Source organism: Oenanthe melanoleuca, chromosome 2, assembly GCF_029582105.1.
Source record: "Oenanthe melanoleuca isolate GR-GAL-2019-014 chromosome 2, OMel1.0, whole genome shotgun sequence".
NCBI lineage: Eukaryota > Metazoa > Chordata > Aves > Passeriformes > Muscicapidae > Oenanthe > Oenanthe melanoleuca.
The window spans coordinates 21458444-21476817 of NC_079335.1; the positions used below are offsets into that span (position 1 = coordinate 21458444).

An 18374-nucleotide genomic window follows, 5' to 3' on the forward strand; every position below is an offset into this window, starting at 1 on the left:
TATACTGCAGTAATACCAAGTCCTTAAATCCCTAAGTAGATATCAGAATTACACTAAAAATACAGCATTTAGTACTGGTTTTTACACACATTACTTCTAATATAAATTAATCTCACTGACTTCAGTGGTCTGTTGTTATGTACAAGGTTGTGAACCATCAACCCTCATTCCCTTATCTACTAATACATGACAACTATTACTAAAGAATATGGTGGAAATAACACCAGTTTCATAATCAATATAAGCAAGAAATATATTCAGTACAAAAAAGAATTAGACTACAATAAATTAGTTTAAGGGGTTTTTTTTCCTTTTTTCCTGTCATTTATTAGTGAAAGTTCTGTATTCAAAAATTTTAAAAAGATTCTTACAGAGGGAAAGAAGCCAGAGAAGTTACTGAAAGGATCCTGCTTGCTGATAGGTCGAACCAACAAGGTACGTCTGTTCAGCTTGTCAGTACAGGAAAGGAACACACCTCCATATTGCCCCAGAGACCAAGAATCTTCCCCAAGGCTTGAGGTAATGAACCAGGCATGGAAGACAGGAAGAAAAATAAAAAGAAACAAAAAATTGCTATAAGAAAAAAAATTGTTTACATTTAGCTTGCATGTTTTGATGTAACTGCAGGATAAACCTGTGCCATACCTTTTCCTAAAAAGCTGAAATTCAATCAGATCAAATAAAAAAAAGAAATTAAAAAAGGTAATTGTAAAATTTTATGTGAAAGAACAACCTACAGCAAGAGGTCAAGACACATGAGAAGAAAAGTATAGTAAAATCCTGTGTGTAGAAAAGAGACTTACCCTGGATTTTCAGTAGACAGCTTTAACAGAACAAAGAGGAGAAAGATTACAAGAACGAAGGCACTGTGAATGAAAAGCTGTATTCATATGTTACAAAATCAGTATAATTTAGAAAAAGTTAGCTTTTAAGTGTTAAAATGTGCCTTGTACTACAGTTCTTGTAATCATTCCTTTTTACATAGAGGAGAACAAGTAATTTGCTTAAGAAGAGTTATTTGGGGAAGCACCTTAGTTTACTACAGAAATCTCACCAAAAGTTTTTCTCTGCATTGTAGAAAAATTCCTTCAAAATGTCCTGACTGCCAATCTCCCCCTGGCCTGGAAGACAGAAAGTTCACCTTGTCTATTCTCTGCTTTTGGTTTTAGTCAACAGAGATTTACATATAGGAAAGGTACTCCAAATAGATTAGAAAATATAAACGAGAACAGTGACAATTTTCTCAAGTGGAGTAAGTTTTGAGTTTGTTGGAGTTTTTTAGGTTTTTGGTTGTTTTTTTTTTTTTTTTTTTCCCCCATAGCTTGTTAAGAGGAGCTGGTTACTGGGCTTTCATAGAATCATAGAATATCTTGGGTTGGAAGGGACTCACAAGGATCATTGAGTCCAACTCCTGGCCCTGCTCAGCACCATCCCCAGGAGTCACACCATGTGCCCAAGAGCACTGTCCAAAAGCTTCTTGAGCTCTGTCAGGCTGATGCTGTGTCACCTTCCCTGGGAGCTGTTCCAGTGCCCAACCAGCCTCGGGGTGAAGAACCTTTTTCTGATACCCAACCTAAACCTCCCCTGACACAACTTCAGGCCATTCCATCAGATCCTGTCACTGGGACCACAGAGCAGGGATCAGTGTCTGCCCCTCCTCTTCCCTTCATGAGGAAGTTGAAATTGCAAACTCCCCTCAGTGTCCTTTTCTTCTACACACCAAGTAACCTCAGACACTGCTCACATGGCTTCCCTTCAAGGTCCTTCACCCTCTTTGTTGCCCTCCTTTGGATGCTCTCTAGTAGTTTAATAACTTTCTCATATTGTGGTGCCCAAAACTGCACACAACATTCAAGGTGAGGCTGCCCCAGCTCAGAGCAGAGCAGGACAATCCCCTCCCTTGACTGGCTGGTGATGTGGTGCCTGATAAATCCCAGGACACGCTCAGCACTCCTGCACTGTGACATGATTCTAAAAGATTTTTTAAAAAAAAAAAGTTCAAATTTTAATTAGCAAATATTGTATTGTATTATATTACATACAAAAGCATTTGTAACATAGGCAAAAAGACAGGAATTGAAATAATTTTTAAGACAGCTCATCAGGAATAAAATCATAAAGAAATGATGGCAACATTGCTAAATTGATACTAAATCTCCTTCCCATTGTACGTAGGGAACAATAAGCATTCAATAAGACCTTGCAGACATTGGTTCCCAAGTCAAAATGATTTGTGCTCCTAAATATTTTAGTTATTTTCAATGTCAACAGCCATGCTAAAGCTCATAACTAAGTTTTTCCTCTCAAGAAGTAACACAACTCTTCTATTTTCTCTTAATTCATAACTGAATTTGTTGATCTGTGAAGGCCAATACTACCCTAGCTGATCAAAGGCTCTCTCACAAGACTGGTGTGTTCATGGCCAGTACAAACTAGAAGATGGCAAATGCAATCTGTCTACAGAACTGTGTGCCTGGGTGTTAAGTGACACTTAAAGCAAACTATCCAGACAATCATCAGCTTAGCTCTCTTCATTACATTAACTGCTGCTTTGCCACAGCAACAGATGTTTCTGAAAAACTGACTCTTTTCTCTTTAGCATTTTAGTAATGTAGCATAAATCACTAGATAATGGCTTGCTAACACATCATGAACCAATATTTCAGGAATTTCCCATTCTTAAGTTAAGCTTAAATGAATTATTTTAGTCTAAAGGATCAAGAGAGCAGTAAGTGTGAAATAAATCACTCTCCTAAATTTATAATGATTTCTATGTATTTCTTTGGAATTAGATCTAATTCTGAGGAAACATAATTGTGATTTTATTACTTAAAAAGCTAAAATAATTTAACTGAAATTGAATATCTACCTTAAATTAAGAATTAAGAAGGAAAAAAACCCAAATCACCACTTGCCTTTATCTTTCAGCCTTAAATTAAAGCATCACAACTCAAAGGAATTACCTGTTTCTGTAATGGTCAATATTGAAGCTTTCTATTTTACATTTGATTTTGGTATACACATCCTGCATATCCACCGAGGCACTGAGATCTTCTAATTCACTGACAATACACACTTCTGCAATAGGCAAAGAAAATAAAAATTATTAGTCATTAATCTGAAACTTGAAGGATTTTAAGCAAGAAATATACCTGAGACTCTACATTTTGCAAATAGGATGATGTTACTTCTACTCAGAGTTTTCTCATAAAGCACTTTTTGATTCAAATGTCACACTAGAATCCAAATCTTTTTACATAAATGTATTGAGAAACATATATATGGGGTTTCAAGTTTAGGTATTTATAGCATAATTCTTAGGTGGAAAAAAATTAAAAAATATTTGCCAAGATATTTACTCTAATTATACTCAAGTTTTCTTTCTCTTGTATAATTAGTTTTTCAAAATCAAAGGTTCAAGTACATTTACTGAAAATTAGCCTTAAAAATTAATCACTTTATTTTTTCACATTTCTATGGGCAACAATGTTAATAGTTAAGAAGCAGTATTTCCTAGAAAAAAAAACACTGAAGTCCTGCAGTTTATGGAATCTGAGTTTCTTTCAAAAAATTCCTGTTGGATGATAATTCAACTATATCTCAAAGAGAAAAAAAGATCAGCTATGTACAACAGATATTTTTCTTTTCAATACAGAAGCTGAAACTTTTCCACTGAACCTTGTATTGAACTTCCTTCAACTTTAATGATTATATCATGGTGACTATATTAAATTGAAATTTGAAAGTATCAGTAATAAACTACAATGGACTATACAGGGACATACACAAAATATATGACTAAATCATATAAAAATGAAACATGATTGTTTCTAAGAAAAAAAATGCAGCACTCTAGGTAAATCAATCAGCTTATTTCCAATTTAACTTAATCATCTGTCCACTTGGAGGAGAAAGTTTGTGCCAAAGAACAACACTGACTTCTAATTTGCATGCAGTAACCTAACTACAGTTTGTTGCTGTTATTTAAAATACAGCTCCAACCCATTATTACTGTGATATAGTGGTCAATAATATTGATACAAGTTCTGAATAGCCAATACTGTGCTGTAAAATAGGCTGTGCTGCTTGGAATTTAAAATGGTATACATTAGGCAGAAAAATGAAGAGTACCTGTGCCATTATTTCTAGGATCAGGAGCAAACAATTTTACAGTAATTTTTGGCAACATCCACTGCATCCATAGGCTGACACGTCCACTTGAGACTCCAATATTGCTTGTTGTTTGTTCCAATGTAATGGAGTCTGAGAATGGAGAATCATCACCACCCTGAAGTGAATCACCCTACAAAACAAAAGCAACAGCTGAGGAAAAAATGAGTATTGCTTTGCACCACTTCTGGGTTTTCTTCTACCTCAACTGATATGGATGCACAAACTATAGAAATACAGATTCCCAAACAGTATATTTGAATTAAGCCATTTGTAACACAAGGAAAAGATAAACAGAGTATTTTTCCCTTTTCTTTGGTAGAGATAACTATGACAAAGACTAAATGGTAAAACTATGGTTTTATGACAGGTCATAGCACACTTGCCTTATTAACTCTATACTATGGAAACACTATCATCAATTTAAAACAAAGGCTAATAGAAATATTTGGAGATGCAGTAGGAAAAGGGATATGGAGGCTAGCACATATCTGAAAGGCAAAGGAAGGAAGAGTCATTGGAAGCACCAAATGAAGAGCCACCCAGCAAGGCCATAATGCCTAGACTATGTGCACAATTTGTTCGGGTCAATTTTTAATCCCCTGTATGTGCTTCCCTCTAATTTCTTGGAAAAAGGATTTCAGAAAATAATAGCTTTTTATAAGAATTGGAAATATTTTGTTTGCCACTTTCTAAATACTTCTGTTGTTTAAAAAATGCTTGTCACTTGTAATATTTTTAAATGTATGAAATGTTGACAAATGAGCTTGTAAAAGCTTCTGTGCCATGAATAATCTCCGTTCTTTTCCTAAAATTTTAAGGGCTCAGCAAAGAAGACACAAAGATTAATGTTTTTAGGAAAAGATGATGACAAATGAAAGCTGTACTGAAAATTCTGTTATGTGGACTTAGAGCAATACAGGCATATTCTGACAGTATTTACCAGCCAAAGGATCTCATCCTACTCCTTTGCTGGATCTTCCAGATAAGGAAAGAAAGATGCAAACATGTAACTGCTCATCAGCCCCCAGTGTTTACAGCCTATTAAACTGAGTGCAAGGGATACATAAGTCACTAATGTCATCCAGAAGCTACTGAATATCCAGGAGCATCTCCACTTGCAACTCCACCATGTGTTGCAAGTTTTCTTCATTCAAGCACAAAGAAAGGAAAAAGGTTTAGTCACTTTGATCCGCTAAGACCAAGTTGTTTCTAAGATTAACAGACCAATAAACACCCAAAGTCCTATCTTTCATTGAAGGTTTGTGGGACTAGGCATTTTAAATTATGATGAACAACATGTTTGTGATTGACCTAATTAAAAGCCAAGATTATTTCTATGGAAGACACCCCAGAAGGCAGATCTACACAGTAAGCACAACAATTGGACTGAAAACATTTTAACCTGTCAGGCAAGACTCAGAATGCATTCATTTCAACATTAGATGTGCCAGGAAAGCTTGCTTTCAGTAGCAAAATTAAAATCTGACAGTACTTGCCTCATTCTGCAGTGCAAAGCTGGAAAATGCAAGTATGGAAGCTCTGTTAGCAATCTGTTTTCTGGATGGGTAGGACCTAGCCCAAACCTAATGACACAGCTCATATGGAAACATTTATGTTGACAAATCACATTTTCATTCAACTCAGGCCTACAATTTAATTATAGGTTTTCTAAACTATAAGAGGACACAGAGAGAAACAGCAAAGGTACTTTATCTGTGTGCAGTAACCTTTGCCCTTGAGAAGCTCAGTGATACTTACTATATTTGGGAAGAAACCATCAACACTGTCAATAGCTGACACAGAGAACTTAGCATTCCAGATACTCATTCATATGAGGAAGGGAAAGCTTGTCCAACTACAAATGTATGTTTCTAGAAAATAGCACCTAAACATGTGACTATAATACCTGGACCAGCTCAACAGATGTAATATGAAGTGATGCAATGAAAATTAAGATCCAGTTAGCTTTCAACCAACTGTAGCCACAGTGGCTTTGCATTAATCAAAATGCATGAAAGAACACAAGTATATTTCTATTTATTTTTATGTTTCTTATATACGGCATTATTGCTTACAGCTCTGTTGAGGGTTGAGTCAAACTCTGAACAGATCACCTGGAGAGTCATAGAGACACCTGAGGTCCAAAAAGCATTTGCTCCCTATCACGTTCTAAGCGAGCTAACTTTCTTACATAATCCCACCTGAAATCTCTCTCCAAGTCATGGATTTAACTTGACCCTCTTTTTTTTTTAGTGTTTGTTTACTCTTCCTCTTCTGTTTCACTCTTACAATATCTGCAAATTTAATTATTAAATATAGAAGGTCCTGTCTCCTGCTGTATATCTAGTAATATTTTATGCCTACCACAGCAGAACATCTCACTGGAGAAACCTCAGAAAGCTCATTTCACTATGATGCATCTAGCTCCCAAATCAGAGTGGCACATTGAACAGATGGTACCCAGCAAAATGAGTTTTTAAAAAAGTGTGGTAGAACCTGCTAAATAACATGTTCAGGGCAGAGGTTAACTCTTTTCTCACAACCTGACTTGCATTTCCTATTTGCTTCTCCAGCAAAATCCTTCCTGCCTCTTGCCTTTTTTGTCCAGATTCCCACCTCTTAAAACTATTTGCTAACCATGTCCTTGCAAGATATTTCCTACTGTCTCCACAAAGAGCTCTACTCTCTCCAGTGCCACTTAATTATCCTACAAGGCAGCACTAACTGACAGTGACATGAGTAAATATCTTTCCAACACTGTAAACAAAATTCAGTTTTCTTCAAGGATGCCAGCACCTGTCCTTGGAACAAAAAGTATGAAGAAAACAGCCTTGGAGAGTGCCAGGCCTGCAAGTACCCCATCATCTGAAAGGATGTGGGCAGATCAGTCACTTCCCAATGCTAATCAGTATTGGTCCTTATTGCTTCTGAAGTGGCAGGCTCCAGCAATAAGACAGTGACATAACCCAGCCATTCTGCCGTCCTCAACTATCCCTGTCAACCTTCTGCAAACACTAGCCAGCCTCCCTTCAACTGCTCTGCTCACTTCTAAAGCAATGAAAGGTAGGAGTGAAAAATGTATCCTTCCAAAACCACAATGCTTTGAGATCCTATCTCCTGTTTTAATAAGTCTTTATTTGCCAAGTCCTCATTCTTTGAGGACATCACAGAAGCCTCAACCTATTTCATGACTGAGATTTCATGCCATGAGAAGGGCATTACTTCTGATCCTTTCAATTTCTGACAATAAGTTCCTTTCTATTTGTTTCTTTTGTGTAACATCCACACAGCTCCTTTGACACTCTGACTTTCAATAACTTCCCACACCTTCATAATTTGCCTTTGAATGATTACCCAAAAAGATGATGCTTCAGTGTTGGAATTTGACTGTGTCTGAGCTGACTCTTCCCATCAAACCTCAGAGGCTCCAAAAAGACTGGAGTCAACAGTACTTTGGCAGATCCCTTCAGCAGGGCAGATCTGAAGAAAGGAGCCAGCCAAAGAAAATTTACCTGTGCTGAGATCTTCATATGGATTTCACAAAGTACCAAGAAATAAAAGCCAATTAAGGTAAGGAAGAAAGGGAAGAACAATATTTACATGTTTATTTACAGTTCAAGCCAATGTTCTTGACAATGCTTGTGTTCTGTGGACCCATTTGTGGCTCTCTATTCCTTGCTTTCTATAAAAAGCAATCTTTTTATTTTCTTTTTTTTTTTTTCTTTCCAATCTGAAGAATTTTTCAAGTTCTGTTTGTACTATAAACACACTTCATTTTGCCAAACCTTAACTTACAAACTGTGTTGGAATGGGTGGGAATGAGAGACAGTCTCCTTCTCATCTTCCACACTCCTCCCCACTTTCCCACTGAACATGTTCCAAAATGGATTTTGAATGAAAATCAACTTTGTTCTAAAATTTTGGCAGGTCTCTATTTTTCTGATAGTTGAAAAAGAAGAAAACAATAGCTGATTAAACTTAAAGGGGTACAGTTAACAGCAAATAGGCATTGCCACCATGGTAATTTTTGAATTTTATAATTGGATTGTTTTATTTCTGTAATTTACTGTTTTCAACTGTTTTATGCATTTTGCTAGGTTTTTTTCCCACAGAGAGCTATTATTGTTTAGTGGTTTGAGTACAAAGATAACTTTACTCTGAAGAAAAGTATAATTTTCCCACACTTCTTTAGGATTATTTTTCTGGTGATAGTAAATTATGTACAACGCCTCTCAGAGAATCAGTTGATAATTTTGGTACAAGGTTACTTGAAACAGTATTTGTGAGATTTTAAAAGAACTGCATTTATCCTAGAGTTACAGATACCGACCCAGACGTATGATTAGAAACTGGACCTGCAATTGCCAGGGTTTGGAATTCATTCTACCACACAGCCTGAAAACCCTAACAAGGGTTTCAGCTCACTTGGGCTTCACCTCATCCTACAATTCTGTACTTCTGCATTCCTAGCCAGTATTCCAGGTGAGTGGCCCATACTCCCCCTTGGACTGGCAGCAGGTCAGTGTAGCTAAAACTGGGTTTGGCTGCAGCATTCAGCAATGATCTCCTGATGGCAGAGCTTGCCAAGAGACACCCCCAGCTGCTCAGCACCCTGTCCCTGTCAGAGGTGACACAGTGCTGCCTCTGCCTCCTTCAATAGTTTAATGTCAACGTACTACCTGCATTTTTCTGCCATTAAAACATGTGTAAACAGCTGGATTGGCCCATTCTCTCTGAGAGTGGCAGATGCTCCTCTGAAGACAGATATAACATGTTGTATGACTGTCCTTTGGCAGGCAAAAAAAATGGAAGAGACTGCAATTCTTCTTAGCCTTCTGTTCATGGTACTGTAACCACAACCACTCGGCAGAGTCAAAGGGCCTGAAAAACTGATGGTCTGCAGTAGCTGACATATTTTTAAATTTTTTTTTCCCCAAATAAACTCCAACTCACAGAATTTTTTTGCAGTGAAAACCTAAGAAAGCGAAGAGAGAAGAAAGACTGTGCTCTTGTTTCTCATGGAGTCTCAATTTTCATTTTGGATTTTCAGCACCCAGCATGTTACTGTTAAATATGTTTATGCATTACTTTTCTGCTCTGTTTCCAGATCTACTGAAAAAATCAAGCCAGAGTCAGAAACCCTGAACTATTTTCCCACAACTTCTCATGCCAAGTCCTAAAATATACAATTTAATTCTTTTACCAATTGTTGCAAATTGACCAATATACTGAGTTTATTTTCTTACCAGAATTTATCTTGGTTCATCAGGAAGATCCAAACATATGAGGCCTTCATCCTTGGCCTGCCTAAAGCTCAGGGATGATCACAGTTTGGCCACACTAATGCTATGCCTTATCAAAATAACTTCTGCGTTCTTGCTCAATCACTGAGTTTCCCCAAGGACTAAACACTTCTACCACTGTTTGTACTTGAGTAAACAGTAACAAGTGGCCTGTTGTAGTCTGTACTACCTTACCTTTTCCAAGGCAGGGATGGTAAAAATGATTAACTGTTTCCAGTCTCCAGTATTTAAGCCTCTCACTCATGCTTCCCTGCCCAACCACCACCCAGGCTAAAAGTCAGGAAGCCTAAGTAGCTTTATCCACATCAGACTGTGGTGTTCACATCAAGTTGTCAGCAGGAAAAGAATTAGACACAGCTTAAAATATAAATCATTCACAAATCACATAAACAAATTACCTTTTTTTTTGCTATTTGATATAAACAGTTGTGCAAGTTTGCGTTCTTCTTTAATAGCAAGTATGTTGCAGCTGAAAGAAGCTTTAAAAATAATCATGTCTCTCCCACAGAGCAAAACACAGTAACTATAAAATCTCTGAACTTAAAAAATCCCATAGCTTGGCAGCAAAGCTGTTTTTGTTTGACAGATTTCACGATCTCAAGGCTGAAAACTATAGAAACATATAAACAAAATACAGAGTCTGATAAAAAAAACTTCTGGAAAATTTCAAACCTACAGAAATACATATAATTTTTTAATTACTCTATTCTAATATTGTCCCTTATTAATTAATTCATTAAATTTCCTTTAGATAAATTTAGATAAATTTTTAAGACAAGAAATTTCCCTAATTAAATGTTATACATAACATTTGTTGAGAACACAAAGAAAATTAAATATATTAGGAAGAATATTTTGTGAAAGGCTAGGATATGAACACTGGACTTGAACCTATATTACCAAAATAATCTTGGTAACATAAGGATTAAAATAATTACTGAATAGTTTCAATCAATGTTCCAAGTACAGCATGTACTCCAAATGCTGCTGTCTATACAGATGATCAAAAACAAATTGTTTTTTATAAGCTGTGGTTTCTGATTGTAATGAGAAATTAATTTGATGTGAGTGGGGGGAAAACCACCATTTTTGTGACCATATTGTTTTCTTGCTATTATTGCTTACCTTCTATTCTGAATCCATGGCAACATTTTTTGCAATTGAAATCATGCATACATAGATATACACCAAATCCAAGGCTACTCAAATAATCTAGAAACATTTTAGTGAAACAACTTAAGAATGAAATGCTAGCTCAAGCACCTTTTAATGTCAGCTGCCTCTTTGGGGGGTGTGTGTGTGTGTGTGTGTATGATGCATATAAAAAGTTGGCACTAGCAATCATCATTTCATTTTCTCCAAACCTGGGAATTAATATAAACTATATACAGGGCTAAACTGATCCTGGCCAAATGTTGAATATGTATTACACTCAGAATTCAAATTACTGTATATCTGCCTGTGTTCCAGAGCTGTTCTATGAGGTGTCCCTAAAACTGATGGAGCTATCGTGAGACTGAAAGCCAGTCATTCAGAAAAGTCTCCCTACATTCTAATAGATTTATGTTAAAAACAAAGCATTGCATACATGTGATACACTGGTATACCTTCAACTCATCTGATGCATTTTTGACTCTCTCTTGGAGCACAGACAAGGTCAACTCACTATTTTAACTTTTAAACCTGACAGGGGCACTAAGAAAACCACAGATACTATGTCTGTGCAGCTACACAGCTTCCTGTGATCACCCATTCTACTCTATACCAGCTACCTGGTGGTTTATCAATGGGTGAAGTTTAATACAGCATTCATGCTGCTAACAGAGTTACCCTGCTTTCCTCAGTATGGCACAGGACTCCTCCCCCACCTTGAATATTTCACAGTTTTGGCACACAGACATCAGCTACCAGATTGCTCCAGGCAGTTCCACAGTGTTATAAATCAAGAAAGCAGAAATAGATAAAACTGAGTGGCCAATGCATCTGAAGATGCATATTCAAATGCTCATGACAGAGCTACAAAAGCACTTCTGGGACATGGACAGCTGAGACAGGGGAAAGGACTGAGCTTCAGGAGTACTTCTCAGATGGCAGTGGTTCAACAGTGGCTGGATGGATGTGGGGTGAGCACACAGCTGTGCAATGCCAACCTTGGAAGCCTTCACAGCCCAGTACCTCTCCTGGTTGCCAATGAAATTTACACACAGCAGCTCTCCACTGACGCAGCCATCAGGGTGACTGGCTGACTACTTGAGAAGGCTCACAAGCAGCACAGGTATCACAGGTATTTTCAAAACAACATTTACTATTCTACTAATTCTACTAATCCTGGTGCAACACAGCAAATGTTTTTGTTTTTTTTTCTCTTTTGTTCCACCAAAATGAGTAATAAAGTATTCTTCATTAGTTTATTGGGGCAAAGTTACTTTTCACCTGGACTCTACTACTTCTTCTGATTTTTCTGATTCTTCCTTGACTGCACACCACTACATTTTGTACATCAGAACTCAGACAATGCATTTTTTTAAGAAATAAAAATACCTCTGTAGTGGTTCCAATGTCAGCAGATGGACTGTATGTACTGGTATCTGGTGGAATGGTACCAACGCTACTTTTAACTGGAGAACTAGGAGGAGCAGGTCCTGTCATAGTTTCAGTATAGACAGAAGATACAGATTGATATAGAACTCCTTTTCTCTGAATTTTATTCCAAACTTTATTTGTGATCTCAGCCAGTTCATACAGAAGCTGGACCTAAAGGGAAAAATAAAACTTAATTTTAGGAAGAAGCTTTTCCTAATGAGGTGAAGGAAAAATAATTGAAGCCCTCCACTGAGATTTATAATATAACAGAACTGAACTTCACAGTTCTGATAAGCAACTAAATTGCAAATAAAACAATTAACATCATTTACAATACAGTGACTTTGATAAAAATAATCTGTGCTTTGCATAAACATATGGTACGTAGCTTAAAATCATAACCAATAACATAGTCTTGTAAAAGTTTTACTAACATAAATTTTAACAATTAAGCAAAGGTAATTTATCATATATTTAATATTTATAGATACAGTCTCTAGGAAAAGGCAAATGTAAACTTTATAAAATATTAACAATGCAAAACTAATCACCCAAATTGCATTAAAATAATGATTCCATGCAGCATGTGAAACTGATCTGGCTTTGTAAGAATATTCACTACCAAACTCAATAGTCTCCTGGCATATGTCATTCCAATATTCAGAAACACACGGTTTAACTTGCACATTGTTTGACTCAGTTCTAAGGTATTTACACAAGTTTTTGTAAATAGGCATTAATCATGGAATTTGTATGACAACATATTGGAATATACTGTATAAAAAAAGGTCAGTGAAAATTGAAAATAATATATAAGCAGATTCACAGCTGGATACCATACCCAACTTGCCATTATAAAAAATTTAAATTCTCATATTTATAAGAACTTTAAGCCTCAGGACACTTCTTCTCTACAAAGCTGGCTTCTTATGTGGGCAGAACAGATGCAGAAAAACACTGCTGTCAATCTATATTTGATATAAAACAGTACTTGATTTTGTGCGTGAGAATGTCTGATGAAGTCTCAAAGTACATGGTGCAGTCCTTTCTTAAGAGGTGAAATGCTGGAATTTTATAAAAAGCTTCTTAATTCATCTTGGATTTGCTTCTGAAGTTTCAAGGTTTACACTGAGCAGGTCATATAATCTTTTGACAGAATTTTCCTCAGAGGAGGTAAACTTCACAGTACATTTTTTTCCTTCATACACAGAACCATCTACAGCCAAACAACTCTGGCTGTGATGCAGAGCTCCTTCAGTTATGCTCTGAAGTATTTTGTGTCTGTAGCACTCTGAACCTTTAAATTATCAAATTCAGATTTCTTAAGTTTTCCTGAGTCTTTTCCATGTAATGCAGGAAGCTCAACTAATGTCCTAATGTAACTAACTAATGTAACATCCACCCAATTGATTGACTAATATAACATTAACTGGTGTTGACACTTTGCTGGCTAAAGCATCTCTAGAAATTTAATAGGATACAGGCAGATATCCAAATCATACATGCTTGCAATTTCCCCATGACCCAATTTTTTTCCAAGAAACCAAAGGACAACTTAAGCTATATTTGTTTTAATGAAGCAGGGCATTCAGAAAATTATTTATGCTACTGCTCCTAAAGGCATAAAATAATGCAAAAGAAGGAACTTGTGTTTACATATATGCTCGTATACAAGGTGAAGAGGTTTGTCATCAGTTAATCCAACACTGAAAGGTCTAAATCTTACTGGGGTTGCAGTAGTCATAATCATTAAAGTTAATAGTTACTTATCTTGTGAGGGAAACTTTTTAAAATTGCTCAGGTTAGAACCTTTCCAGTCACTCGGAAGCAGTGGCTATTTCAGACAGCAGTAGCCATGTCTCTGAACATCACCAGCAACCAGCCAACCAAGCAGTATGATCAAAATACTCCATCCTGCTAGAGATATTACACTATGTCCCTAGACACTAGGGACAAAAATAGTTCAGCAAACAAAAAGGCACACTTTCATTAGGAGGAGATGATTTTCACTGAGTTATGTTCAAAAGGTAAGAAATATCAAAAAGCCTCACTAATAAAGCCTCATTAAAACAAAAAAGATGGCACTTGTCTACACGTAAATAAAATTTCAAAACTTCAGATAAAGTCGCATCATTGGTTATTTTTAATGCACTTTATTTCATTCAATTGGTTGTTACTGATTAAAATGGAAGGATTACTTTTTCTCTTGTTGGATGCACGTTTTCAAATGCATAGTCTCAAAATTTCACAAATACATTTCTGATTATATGAGAAGGGCTAGTGTAAGGCCTCCCTCCTTTCTAAGTATTTTTGAGCATATATAATAATTATTTTTAGAACACACTATTTAAGAGAAGAAAAATGATAGGACAAAAAGGATGACTGCCAGTATTTGTTAAAAAAGGCTTCCCTCTCTCACTGCTTCCACTCCCTCCTTAGCAAAACCACACATAACTCAGTAAGATCCCACTGACTACTTGGAAAAATATGTAAAGCTCAATATGTTACAGCATTTTATACTTTTAAAATAACACAATACTACAAAATTGAAAACTACAACCAAAGACAACATCCTGGCAATTCTGCACACTGGAAGTATCTACTGACTTTATAACCATCACAACATGGTTTCATATTAAGTCATAATAGTCATATAAATATAATACTTCACCTTTGCTACCATTTAACAAATTCAGCAAATTTCACCTAGTTTAAGGCTGTCATCTATAGAAAAAATACAGCCTGTCATTGTAAGGAATCAAATTTCATACTGTGAATTTATAACTATCAAATTCTTTTTACGGAACAGTATTTTTCATCTTCTACCCTTCGACATGTGGTTAAAGAAGACTGATTGCCTTTTTTTTCTTCCCTTTTGCATAAGTAAAGCAGAAAGGACAAGTAAGGCACATGCAAAGGAGAAAAGATAGTTTAAGAACCTTTAGTAAACTCAAATAATTTTTCTGCATCCTTTCAGTCATTAAGACACTTCAGTAAATTAATAACATCACAGTGTACAAGGACACCCTTTAAGACAACAACATTTGATCTAATATTCCATACTACAACTTCATTTTAACATTTCACTATGCTCATAATATGATTTATATGGAGCTCAGAGTTTCAGTTTTTTAGGGGAAATATTTTCTTACAGCTTGCAAAACAAATTACTCAATTGCTTTAATAGGAATGCTTGAAAAATACAGTGTTTTTCTATTTTCTTTTTCATTCTTAACTCACATTTAGGTAAGACTTGCACTTCTAACAATGCCATTCCACTTTTAATATTATTTAACACTTACTGTATTTGAAACTGCAGAAAACTAGATCCAAGTTATTAAAATACAAGGTGTACTTTCTGAAAAAATCTAAGAACACCTTCTCTTTTCAATCAACACAAATGAGGTGGTAACGTTTGTTTATAAGCATTCATCTCTTTCTTTCTTTCTTCCCTTTACTGTAGGATACCATTGATTCCCTAAAAAACACTTTATGTTGAAAGAAATGCTAGTTCCATGAAAATGTAGCAAAAAAAATTAACCACTTCAATATAAAAATCCACAGTGACAGCAAAACAGTATCATGGCATTTAATGGTACATCTGCAATTCATTTCACTCCATCAGCCAAAAGATGCATTTATACTACAGCTATTACATTTGGAGAAGAGTTTAAATTACAGAAGTTGAGAGAGCTTCAAAGCAAATCTCAATCTAAGCACCTTTATCTTGATGGCCCAGTTAAAAAAATTAAGATAGAGACTCTGTTCACGAAAATACAGATCAATCGTGCTTAAATAGAGTTATTTTTAATTTCCTTTCATAAATCAATTAAATGTACCTACCTGGGGGTTGGAGCATTTTATTTCAAGGGATTCAAGGTCGACATGGAGGCAGACGACAAAGGAGTGTCTGGATTCTGGCCCTGAAGGATGCAGTTTCTGTGAAGTCACAGCTAAAGTGGAAGTACAGCCCATTGGTTCTACCAAATTAAGTGTCATCTGTTGTCCAAGAAGAGTATATATACTGAAATGATGCAGACTAATTGTCCATGGAAAAGCATCACCTAGTGATTAAAAAGAAGGGGAAACAGTTAAACAACTGCTTAACAAAACACAGGGTAATAATTTCACAAAACTAGCAAAGGCCTTATTCTCTCTATTCTAAACCACCTTAGAAGACAGCAAGTTCAATCAAAAACCATTGAACTGATCCCAAACTCTCATAAATATAATTCAACCATCATTTCCATGCTATACTTCAAAATCTAAACAATAGCAATACAGTTTTACAGCTTCTAAAAACTGAAATCCACTGGGAATTTTAACTCCAAACAGTGAACAAACACATACTACATAGTCTTTGAAGAAATCTTTCTGCTTCATATAATTTTCCTCAAACTGAGAAATATCCAGAAAACACTCCCCATTTTTTCAGCGTATGGATGCAGTTCAGAGGCAGCTCCTTCAATCATATACTTGTATCTATTTACAGGTTGTAATATTAAAAAGTGAATTATTTTCTTTAAAAGTCTACAGGTTGCATTTCAACACAGTGGTGCTGCAGTGTGAAGCCTATTCCAGTGCTCACAATGCAGCCCTTTCCATCTCAATTAAACTTCCTGGGAACAAAATGGTGATGGATTTTCTAAAAACAAATTATTATGGACATACACTTAGCACTTAATTTCTTATACTTAAGAGGAAGCCTATCCAGAGAAGTTCCTGGCATCCTATCAGGAATTGTTATCAGGAATAATCAGTGAAGGAATTGGCAGAGCACAACAAAATGTCTACAGCTTCCTTACAGTTTTCTTTAGATGAAACATCAAAGTTTCCAAAGCAGGAACTATTTAGGTAGCTCTTTAAAGGGTCAACAGGAACTCCTTTTGGTGAATGAAAATTTTCAACATCTCTACCAGCTAGATTTGAGACGAACTGAGCTCACAGATTACAGGACTTGAAACAGAGTCCCTGTGGTGGGTTGACCCTGGCTGAGTGTCAGGAACCCACTACAGCTGCTATCACTCCCCTCACTCAGCTGGACTAGGAGAGGAAACACAACAAAAGGCTGGAAGACAGGGAGAAATAATTCACCTGTTACTGCTCATGGGCAAAACAGACTCAACTTGGGATAGCCATCTGGAGCCAGTTGGAACTGGCTTTGTTGGACATGAGGAAAGTTTCTGGAATGTTCTCACAGATGTCAGCCCTGCAGTCTACCCCACTACCAAACCCTTGCCATGTAAACCAAATACAATCTCACATATGATAGCCAGGTCTCAAAGAAAAAAAAAATATTTGGCTCTGGGAGAAACACTGAACCAAAACTCAAAACATGCTCAAAAATAGTGAGGGAAATAAGGCAATGAAATATACGTGGATAATTGTAATTTTACCTGAAACACATACAGCTTTTTGCTCTTCAGAACAGTATTTCAGGGAGCTTTTGGGGTTTCTTTTGTTTCATTTCGTTTTCTTTAAAGAAGTCCTCATCCCATTTGTCAGATTTCCTACTGAGGAAGTTAAGCCTTTTTGTCACAACTTGAACAACATAGAGTCTGTGCCCAGCATGTGAATTTTCAATCCACCAAGAGAATCTGCCCATCCCAATATGATGTAACACAAAAGCAGTTGGATGTGGTGCCAGATCCAGACTCAGCAGGCTGGTGAGCATCCACAAACCTCAGCCATGCCTGAAACAGTCTTCATCTTTGCAGGGAGAACAGGGAAGGAGGAAAGTTTCCCATAGGAAAATTTAGAAAGTTATTTGGTATGAGGTTTTATTTTTCAACATTTTGGCCAAAGACATGAATAAAAAGAGTCCAAATTAATCTAATACCCCAGAAGCATAGGACTCTGTCTTGAGAACCAGAGGAGAAAATGGTAGACAAAGGTATACTGGGACGGGCCCACTGGGGTCTCATGGGACAATAAAAAAATCGAACCAGTGTTTTTTAACAATATATGAAGAGTATGTTTGCTGCCTGGCATGACCTACAGCCAAACTGTCCTGCTGAGCAATCACAACACTAAGATATTGCACCAACTGTAAACTGTGATCATTTAAAGATATTGGATGGGTTTTGAAATTAAAAGAAAGCTTCATTCCAGCATCTTTTTACCATATTATTTTAGTAATACTTATATTTTTTCTTCCACAGGTGGCTTCAGGAATACACTTACATGGTCAGAAGTATGTAACATAAAACTCTGTGTCTCACCCTAAGAACAAACTGAAAACTTCAATACTTTATTCTGAAGCTGTGACATACTGAAGAATTCAGTTCAAAGTAACTTGAAAATATTTTCAAAAAG

At 36.2% G+C, this 18374-nt stretch overlaps 1 protein-coding gene across 6 annotated transcripts in view; it reads right to left on the reverse strand.

Moving 5' to 3' along the window:
* The window catches only part of VPS13B (vacuolar protein sorting 13 homolog B), a 425154-nt gene that overhangs the window by 180713 nt on the left and 226067 nt on the right, over positions 1 to 18374 (reverse strand). For 4 of the 6 annotated variants that reach the window (XM_056483011.1, XM_056483012.1, XM_056483008.1 and 1 more), the window contains exons 24-28: positions 15903 to 16123; positions 12018 to 12230; positions 4132 to 4303; positions 2964 to 3078; positions 372 to 513 (exon numbers count right to left, since the gene is read on the reverse strand). In XM_056483011.1, the coding sequence (XP_056338986.1) occupies positions 372 to 513; positions 2964 to 3078; positions 4132 to 4303; positions 12018 to 12230; positions 15903 to 16123 (863 nt within the window). Of the gene's footprint in view, positions 1 to 371; positions 514 to 1054; positions 1122 to 2963; positions 3079 to 4131; positions 4304 to 12017; positions 12231 to 15902; positions 16124 to 18374 lie in introns of all 6 variants that reach the window. The other 2 variants (XM_056483014.1, XM_056483013.1) reach the window with 1 other exon arrangement.